This window comes from Populus trichocarpa, chromosome 4 (genome assembly GCF_000002775.5).
Source record: "Populus trichocarpa isolate Nisqually-1 chromosome 4, P.trichocarpa_v4.1, whole genome shotgun sequence".
Classification (NCBI taxonomy): domain Eukaryota; kingdom Viridiplantae; phylum Streptophyta; class Magnoliopsida; order Malpighiales; family Salicaceae; genus Populus; species Populus trichocarpa.
This window is the reverse complement of record NC_037288.2, coordinates 9,098,719-9,109,726: the sequence shown is the minus strand read 5'-3', so window position 1 is coordinate 9,109,726 and position 11,008 is coordinate 9,098,719. Positions and strand designations below refer to the sequence as shown.

The following is an 11,008-nucleotide window of genomic DNA, read 5'->3' as shown; positions in this document are numbered from 1 at the left end:
TCTGCAAGCATTACAAGGACTGAAAACATTTAAATTGCAGAAGACAACAATGAGGAAGATGCTTTAAAGTAGTTCTTGAAAATTCTAGATTTTCCAGCTAATTCATACCAACGCTCCTTCATGTGATGTACATCAGCTGCTAGTATCACATGCTAAAACCACCAGGAAAAATATAAATAAAGGGTTGAATAAAAATTTCTAAAACAATTCGAGGTGTAAGCTTTAGGCAACAAAATTGTTATCTGCTGAAAATTAATTGTCTGAAATCCCCAAGAGGGATGCATCTCTGTCACCAGTTCACAACATACATGAATATGCCTTGCTAAATCTGCCCGGAGAGGCAAAAATGGCACTCTACACAGTCAGGAAATGAGAAACAAAGATATGTCAAAATCTCAGCATTATTCCACAACTGTGACCAGAGAGGAAAAGAAATCACTTTATTAGAAGTTTTGCTAGTCTTATTGCTCCCAGAAGAAGGATATTAGCATGGGCAAAATTTTTGGGGAAGCTTGATGATCCATCTGCATGCCATCTATATCCACAAGTGTTCTCTTCGATATTCTCGTACTATGACAGGCACACTTGTGGGTGGAACCTTAAAGCACAACATGATACGAGTCAATGGCAGCTTATAATAACAGATGAAAACAATATTCACTACAGTTAATAAATAAAGTAATGATTGAAAAAGTAAGTGCTTCCTCCCATTTCCTCATTCCCATCAGTCCAAGGTCCAGTGCCCACCAGATAGATCACCTAGCTTGGAAGTTGGGAAGGTTTCAAGCAGATATTAATCAAGGTGTAAATGCGCATGCATCAATTTCAATTGGACTAATGCTCTGAAGACAACCAAGTGAAACCACCAAGAACTTTCATAATAGCATAAAAATTAGTTCAAAATAAGACAACCTACCATGCCATAATCCGTGATTATCATTGAAACGTAATCTGAAGGTGTTGCATCATAACTGTCCAACATATAAGATCCACGGTCAGGTTCAGAAAAATCAAAATCTTTCATAGACTATTGTTAGCATCAAAATAACTTTACATCAAATTCAGAAGCTGGAGAATTGCACTATTGTCCGATCCATCAAGGAAGTTGATGTCCTCTCTCCCATGAACCTTTGAAATCACATCTGGATCACCTGCAAGAAATGGACAGGTATTGGAGATATTAAGCATAAAGAAATTACAAGCCAGTCATTAATTGCAAGAGGCACCTCCTAATCCTATAGCTAGAAATGCATACCCAGTTCATTAGAGCATATTGAATCAAGCTGTACCCTTTCATGAAATTTATATGCTTCACAACAAACTAAAACTGGTACATGGAATGAATGAGCAACCATAGCAACACAAGCAGTCCCAACTCTTGAGTAAACTGTTCCGTTGGACAGCACTGACGAAGCACCAAGAAAAACTCGAGTAACTTCATGCATAATATAAGAAATGGCATTTATATGAGTGTATGTACAGTTGATTCCCTTTCCAACCAATCTACGAAGTAATAGTTGCCCTTCAAGCTTTGGACGAGAATCCACTACCACAACACGGAACTGTTTGCCAAGCTCATGAGCATGCAATAGTACCATTTCAACTGCAGAAGACGACCCATATATAAGTAGAACATCGCCATCACTGATCTTTGTAACAGCATGCTTGACTATCACCTTGTCTGCAATTATGATCTTCTCGTTTATGAATCTATCAATGTCTGAATGAAGGTTTGTTTTTGCTTCCGATTCAGACAAAGACAAAGGTAACTTGGCAATTCGATTCTTCAGAAACCTGATTGCATTCCCCATGCTGATTGAAAGTGGGCGGCACTCAATAAGAAAAGAAACGTAACTACCTATTTTTGCTGTCAAGTCTCGAGGAAGAGTTTTTTCAGGTGGTGTTGAGTAGTCTTTAATGGCTTCTTGGAATGCTTGAAGCATTGCAATGCAACGAGCATTGCCACCACATATGTCTCCTGACAAATACTGCAATCCAACCTGTCAACAAGAAGAAAAGTTCAACAATTGGACAGCAACACCAGAACACTCAATCACTTATATACTGCAATCAATAAAGGTGGGTAGTGTTTAAGACGTTTAGGGATTTACAATAAGGGAGATTAGGGTTTGAAATTGGGTGCTTAAAAGGTAGAAATGGGGCAGGAATGATGATAGGATTCTGCTGGAAACACATTTTAACCTTGATAGCCTCACTGATTCCTTTTACAGGACTCAAGTAAGAAAAAAAGTGACAGCTTTAATGGACTCGCACTACTAAGAAATTCACACTAGGAAAAAAATTATTCCCAAAATAACTATGTTTAGATGCTAGTACAATGTTGTAATGTATAGACTCAAGAGATATCCTAATCTAGGAAGAAAAACTAAATACCACAAGGAAAAGTAAAGAGTACTCCTAACTAATTAAGAATGATACCTCCTGATTAATAATTCTAAAATCAAATAAAAATAAAACTACTGATAACCAAAATTTCCACCAAGCCTTATTACTGCAAGATTACAGAAATATCCCTGCTAAAGGTTCATCAGTAACTGCCATATACATGACCATCCAGCTAAAAGTAGCAATCATCAACTAACTTCTACATAGAATCAAATGCAGACTAGATCATGGATAGCAGGTACACAACATTATGTAGACTTGAGCTATATCAAAAAGATTATTCCGGTTCATATAGTTATCTAAGATTGTTAAATTCATTCAATGTTTAATAACCAAAAGATATGTCCACAGAAGGTGCAAACTAACAACTTCAAATGAATACCTTATAGACAGCTGGGTGCATTGGATCAAGCTCAAAGAACTTAGACTCAAGTTCAGGGAGCTGAGTTCCACGTTCATATTGAGGCAAATGCCTGAACAACTCAACTCTATTCCTAGCTTCTGTTTGCTTCACCACAGCACGCCTCTTTGCCTTTTCCACCCGACTCTTGTCATCATATTGCATGCGTGGTTGTGGGACTTCCTTCTTTCTATCCTTTTCTGGTGGCCTATCACCTCCCTTCTTCTCTGAAGCTGCAACTGTAGCATTATCATTCTTCTGTGAAGGAGGTGGCTTCACAGATTTAGTTGACTTCGTATTCACAGAAGCTGCAGCCCCAGAAGCAGCAGCAGGTGTCTTACCACCTTCAGCTAATAACCCACCCATGATAGAAACCGTAATTAAAGACTGGGTTATTATAACAAAGCCTAAAAACAGCTGTGCTAGACAAAAGAAAACTGACGACCTTCAACAGGGCATCCCTTCATTTATTCCATGAGAAATTTGACAACATAAAAACCAAACAAAAAAGGGTGAGAAAAAAAACTCCATCTGCTCATAACCAAAACAAAAAATTAAGACATCCGAGCACATGAAATAGTAATTAAACATAACTAATTCCAGGCAATATCGATAGAACAAACTTTTAGCACCGGAAAAAAATAAATTGACATGTCAAGAAAATAATAGAGCTGTATTCACCTTTGGCAGCAGCTTTCGCAGCTCTTTGAGCTTCTTGAAGTGCACGCCTCTCTGCTTTAGTAGTTTTCTCTTTCAATGACTTGGAACGTGTAGATTGATCATTTTGCATTTCCACTGCTACCCCACCACCCTTTTCTGCAATCACGTATAATTTTTAGTCATTTCCTTACGGCCTTGAGTCACCCTAACTAAAAATAAAAAATTTAAGCATTACTTCACAAATCATGCATCACAAAATGACCACACTAAATTGATTTAATTTGAATAATCATATTTAAATAAGAAAATAATAATTCAATATGATAATTAAATTAAAAAGGCAATACCAGAAATGCCAATAGGCAAATTGTTGACAACTGAGACGGTAGTCAATCCACTTGCCGGAACACTACTCGCGGCTGATTTAACCGCCGCAATATCAAACCCTAACCCTCCCGGCAAGCTACTCGAAGCAGCTACAGCACCCCTCCCCATCACCGCCGCCGCCACATCATCGGAGAACGAGGCGGGGGAGGTGGGGGAAACAGAAGGGGGGAAGAGTTCTGCGGAGTCACGGCGGAGAGGGGAGAGGGTGGCGGAGGAGTGGCGAGGAGGAGGGATCATGACGGGAGAGAGAGAGTTGCCGGCGGAAGGAGAGGAGTTGTCGACAACAGGAGGAGGAGAAGTGGGGAAAGAGAAGATTGGGTGGTCGGGTGGACCGGATAGAGAGCGGTCGGGTGGAGCAGTAAAAAACCCGACTTTACGGACTTTCGGGTCACTTGCGGTTCTTGGAGCTCGCCGAGAGTCCATACTGTTGCAGAGAGAGATCGGGAAATTAGGGATTCATTAGGATTGGGAATTTGGATTTTGAGGTCGCAGAGAGAGAGAGAGGGAGGAGGAGAATTTGGGGATTTTTGCTACAGTGATATTGAGGGAGTAGTGACACTGAAAACCGTTCACTCAAAACGCTGTTGTTTCTTTGCTTTTTTTCTTCTGTTGTTATTATTATTATTATTATTACTATCTTTTCCTTTGTTTTTTCCTTTTTTAATATATTTTATAAGTAATAAGAATTTTCAAAGGCATGGGTTCTTCCACCACACTCTACACATGTTGATTGAGGATAATGGTTGATCGAAACATTCTTTTTGCTATCATATCCAATATATATATATTAGAAAAAGAACTTACATTTATGTTATAATTAGTTTAATTTCATTATATATAATAATAATTAATAGAAAATTACATGGAGTTTTTATAGTTGGATTCTATACTTTACTTTCAATTCAAAATCTAAAATAAAATAAAAATAAATAAATTTACTCTTATAAATAATATAAAATAAAGACATAAACTAAGTATAATACATATTTGAACCCCCTCATTCGACGAGAATGTTTGTTTCTGTAGCTACTTCTATTTTTAAGACAGATCATAAAAATAAATTATTTGATTAATTACTAAATATAATTTACTGTTTATGGGACCCAGTATAATTTAAGTTTAAAACGTAGGGTAACTGAAAGCATCTTCAAGCTGCTTCTCCTTCTTCCCACGTCTCCACTTAAATAGTGGAGAGTGAATTAATTTACTCTCCACTGTTCATGGCCGGACCGGGCCCGATCCAGTAAAATAAAATAAAATCTATTTTTTTTATTTTTAATTGTGTTTTATTCAAAAAACTAGTGTTTAACATTATTTAATGACACTACATAAATTAAAAGTAGATCGCATGATGACGTAATATTTACAGAATTTGATCGCAATCCCAATTTTGTTCCTGATGATATTTTACTTGATGTTGTTGCACACTTAGAAAACCATGAAAACTGTAGTCCTTGTCGGATGGATTTCATACGTGATGGAATTGCAAATAGTTTAATGGAACAATAAAAAATATTTTATATAAAGTATTATTTATTTCATGGTGTAATAGCAGTAGTTAAATTTACAATATTTAAATTAAAAACCATCAATATTAATATATATATATCTTTTTTAGTTATTTTATAACTTCAATTTGAAAAACATTCTTAACCAAATACATTAAACTACTTTTTGTTCAACCTCAATTTTAATCACAGTTTTAACCAAACATATATAAATACCAAACCAACATCAACCAAAATGCTTTTTTATAAAACAACTTTTTTCAAACCATAACCACAAAAGCTACCATAATACCAAACACACTATCATGGTCATCTCTTTATAACAACCCACGGGACCTAACAGTCCTCCTAATCAAAGACAATCCTACCTTTGACAATAGTAAGCTCATGAAAAATGATCTTCACCTTCTAGGAACTAAAAAGAAGTTCAAGATGTTTATAAAAAAGTATAGCAAAGAGTATGCAACGAAAGAACGTGCACCACATTGGGATCTTCAATAAGAACTTGATCAACGGTGTGGTGGGGTGTTTTTTTTTACCCATAAAAGAACAAAAAAAACATATAAAACTTGTTTTTGATGATAGCTTTTTATATATTAAATGAGTTGTACATTAAAAAAAAAAAGCTATCACACTTTACCATGCGATACTCTCAAACACCCTTCAAAGTTGTTGAGTACCAGGCACTAGACCCCATTTGTTTAAGGACTTAATCGATGAGGAGTTTGAGAGAATGTATACTGGTGGTTTTGGGTGGTGGTAATGAACCCGTGGAGAAAGATTTTGTTTCTTCCACGGATTTTAGTGGTTTGCATGATAGTTTCGATTGGAGAGAGAAAGGAGTTGTCACCGATGTCAAGATGCAGGTACAATTTCTATTAGACTGAAGGGGTAATTGGGCAATTAGCACACAAAACACAAATAAATAGCAAATTAACATAGGATGAAAAAGTTTTGATGAAATAACACAATTTGAGGAGGTTGCGGTTCAGAAACACGACAATATTGAAATGTCGCATTTCTAAACCACGACATTTGACTAGATATCGTAGTTGTGAACCGCGACATTAATTATAATTTTGTCACGGTTCAGAAACGTGTCATTGAATTAAATGTATATTTTTATCAATCTAGAAATTTCAAACCGCATACCATTTGAGAACGACTAAACATTTCAAAAAATGGTCAGGCAATAGCCAAAATAGTTTGACTGTTTCTCACAACAATCAAACCATTTTGGCTATTGTCCATTTTTCAAAAACATTTGTATTTTGAGCTTGAAAAAGTTCATAAAATCATAGTTTTTGTTAATCTGAAATTTAATGTACTTTATGATTTTATAGAGTTAAAATTTTTAAAATTTTAACAAAATTTTAAGAGTTTTATGTTTCCTTATATAGGAACTATATCCAGAATCTTGTCCCACTTAAAAAAAAAACTTGTAAAAAACCACAATAACCCCAATCAACAAATTATAATGAAATTCAACAAATTCTTACATTTCATAATCACAAGTAACCCTAGGAATGCAAAAAAACAAAAACATATATACATGCAAAATAAATAAAAAAGAATTCAATAATATAATATTCAAGTAATCCTAAAATATATAAACATAACTCATCTATCTATTTATGTCTATATCGCCTACGGGATAATCTGGGTTCATCAATAACATGACTAGATCCAACTCCTGCATTTGCGTGAATGACTTCGTCCTCTGCCATGACTTCATCAAAAGTTAACCTCTCTCTAAAGATATCAAGTCTAGTGTAGCAAACATTTAATCACAAAGACATAATGGTGTGAACTTCACTTTCTTCGTTAATATTACGAAGATAAGATGTAGCCTCTCAAACCTCCCGCAACATGAAGCCAACCTAGTATTAATAAAATGTTAATGTTAAATTAAAAGATCAATATATAAAACCCAACGTTTAACAAATATTAATTATGAAAAGATTCGATTACATACGAGATTTTGAATTTGTTGAGCATGTTACTCGTATTGCATGTATCTAGGTGGAGAAACCTGCTCGGGATCCGGAGTAATGACTTGACATGTGATACTCATGTACCAAATCATATACTCCTCGTATGTAGTCATAGGATGTATCTATGTAAATATCTCATTCCTCTATGCATCCCATTGTAATACATAAACTTCATGTCGGCTTACCCAGTTATAGTCATCATTTTTACCCCGACAAGTTATAGCATGCAATACATCACTCATGTCAATGTCAACTGGAATGTGTTATTTGTAGCCAATTTGTCACATTACCTAGTCTGGACAATATAGCTCGACTATCTCAAGAAATATCAGTGGGACCATTGATGTTCATATATCTATACTGGTAGTGCAAACAACTAAAGCAACTACTAATTTTTCACTTGAATAAGGTGTCCATATGACTTGTAGAATTTTTTAAAAAAATATTAAACAATAATTATTCGGTGAATTGTAATGATTTTTATTAAACCAATGGTTGAAAAAAAAAATACTTGGATAGCATGATACTTGTTTAGCTCACTCCGATAAAATAACAATATATGTGTTGAATTATTTTCAAATACTCTACTAGTACACCACTTAACATTAAAAATATGTTAGTTTAATTGTATTTTTTAGAGTTAAAATTACACAATATAAATTCATATAATTGTAAAATAGCATCACAATACCTATATCCAAGTGGTAAATAAAGTGTAACCCCTATAATCTGGACAGTCATATATGACAATTAGGGTATTTGGGGTCTATTCACATGAAAATGTTCCCACGACCATAATTGTTATTCAATAAAAACCTTTTGTGTTAACATAAACATTTAAAGTTTAGATAGTATTTCTCGCTTCATACCTGTAGAAGTAACAAATATCCCTCAACCTATTTGACCTCCTTCATGCATGCAAGACATGGATGTTTGTACAAGAATGTCAAGATACCAAAACTCCAGCTATATGTGGGGATGACATCAAAATCATCCAGAAACGTCATATAAATTAAAGGCACATATCTTTCAATTAAGTCCGTGAATAATATACTGTTAAACAGATGAAGTATATATGCTTTGACATACTTACATAACATATTAAAATTACAATAATAACTCATTCAAACTTAACAAATAATTAACACATTAGATTTATAATTTATTTTGTACCTCCACTTCTCCGTAACATCAATTTATGGTGTTGTAAATGTCTCCTCAATCCACTTAAGACATATGCTACCCCTTTTAATTTAAAAAGAGAGGGCGTCAATCTAAATGATCACTCGCATAACGCAATCCTATTACAAACATCAGAAGATGTGACTACTCGTTCATCAATGGACAATTCAAGCAAAACCACAATGTCCTATAGTATCGGTGTCATCTCTCCATACCTATATGGAACATGTGTGTCTCACATCTCTATAGCTCAATTAGTACATAGATCAAGTTATAGTCAAGCTTGAAGCGGTCTAGACAAGTTACATACAAAAAACCTGCCTAGAACACATATGGCTGGACCCTCTCATCTAGTCTCATTCGCCTATGTGTACGATAATAAATAGTAGTGGTCTTATCCTGCATAATAATTTAAATTATACGTACATACATATATAAGTAAATTAAACATAAATTAAAAATATTTTAAAATTAGAAATTATTACAATGTTGGCGAATACATCCTCCGATTGATGTCAATCCTACAACCGCAAAACAAAAATATCGACAGGTTCGGTAGGCATGTATTGTGACTAATGCTCTCTATGATCATAATCATGCTTCCCCTACTCATAGTCCTTCTCTTTCTATTGATACTCATGTCGTCCCCAATCATCATCCAAATATGGACACTCAGCATAAGTATACGATCTGCCACCTCTAATGCGCGACATCCTAACGAATAATACTTGTGATAAATGTGAAACTAGATAAGTTTGATATGCATAAAAAAATATATTAATATACCATAACATGATAAATAAATAATATAGAATTTGCATATAATTGTATTGTCATACATACAATGTATATTAGGACATATTTTCCTATTATAGCTCATGTCATTGCATATGCCACACCTATATTATGCAAGACCTTTTCTTGCATCCATCTTGTTGTGCAAACGAGTTGACATCATTGACCACACCCAAAATTCCATCTAGATGAGTCTGTTTCAACTCGAGGTCTAGTGTTATCAGTCCATTCTAACTTGTCTGGTAATGGATGAAATAACATGTCATATACTAATTTGTAGCTCTAAATAATATAATGATCATTAACAAACTGTGTAAAGTCTATGTGATTCTTGGCACAACATGCAAGAACATGTGAACATGGTCATTGAAATGTCTTTCATTTACCATATATGCATATTCTATCATTCAATCTGACTGTCTGTCTAACTTCTTTAACAACACCCGATTTAATAAGAGTGTTGATCTAGAACACATCTTTCTCAAAGTTAAACAATATTGTAATATGATCTCTAGAGTTATCCTTGCTCAATGTCAATTGCTGGTGGCTAAATTTTACCGCATTGAATTTCAGCATTAGCTTCACGTCTCCACTTGACCCAATAAAGTACATCTATAAAATATTAATTGCAGCAGAGCTGAAATAGGCATTACACAAGCACTTTTTACAACATGATTAAATGATTCTAAAAGATTAATTGTCATATTACCATACCAATAACCACCATCATAACATAAAGCCCATTTTTCTTTTGGCTCTCATTCAAGTCATTCTTTATATACTGAATCCAACTTACATATTTTTTCATACTATAAATCAAATTTGCGCTTTGAAGGTTCGTAATACATCATCATCAAATATTTTTTTCATAGCTAAGTCTTTGAATTTATAATTGAAGTTGCTAATAAAATGTCTGGCACAATACCAATGGTATCGTATAGGTTCGAACCAAACTTCTGCTACTCTATTATTGATGTCTGTATGTCTATATGATATTATACATAAACATGTTCTAGCCCAATAACACATATTTGTAAGCAAAGCAAAATCCATCTCTAATTAGAATTATTTCCTTCATCAACAATTGCAAAAGCTAAAAGGAATAACCTATTATTTGTATAAAAAGCAATTGCAATCAATAACTTTTATTTTACAACTCATGCTTTGTCATATGAAATTTTATACTTGTAATGCAATTTTATTTTATAATTTTATTTTGTTTTGAAACCGTCATTGAAAGATTATTCATCACAAGGATTGACATAGCATTAATAATAAAATTTACATTAACCTGATGATGGTCTTTTTTTACAAAGGTCAAAACACATGTGTGTAACCCTTTTAACTTTACTATCTCAAATGAATATGATCTTTTATAATATCCCCCACACAAATACTACTTACATTCAGGTGCTTACATATATTGTAATTGAACAAATATAAAGTTCGACCATTGGACTCAATATTCAAATGAACATGTAACGTGCTATCATTTAACTATATTAATCAATCCAGACCCTCCCGGTATATGTCTATGACTAAGTGTCTAATCATCAAAAACAAAAATAGACCTAAAAAACATCTTTAAATTCAAGAATAGAAGGTATGATTTCATCATCAACATCATCTTCATTCACCATCACATTCGAGTCTAACATATCATTATTTTCATTGTT

The 11,008-nt window shown here is 34.0% G+C and overlaps 1 protein-coding gene across 1 annotated transcript; it reads right to left on the bottom strand.

Moving 5' to 3' along the window:
* Positions 1-221: 221 nt before the first annotated feature.
* LOC7468369 (uncharacterized) lies at positions 222-4,438 on the bottom strand. Its single transcript, XM_002305251.4, has 7 exons — positions 3,814-4,438; positions 3,488-3,622; positions 2,789-3,156; positions 1,256-2,000; positions 1,055-1,151; positions 917-971; positions 222-598 (listed from the first exon to the last, which is right to left on the bottom strand). Exons 1-7 carry the CDS (start codon positions 4,274-4,276, stop codon positions 536-538), a joined length of 1,926 nt encoding a protein of 641 aa, XP_002305287.2. The 5' UTR covers positions 4,277-4,438; the 3' UTR covers positions 222-535.
* Between the last annotated feature and the right edge of the window lie 6,570 nt (positions 4,439-11,008).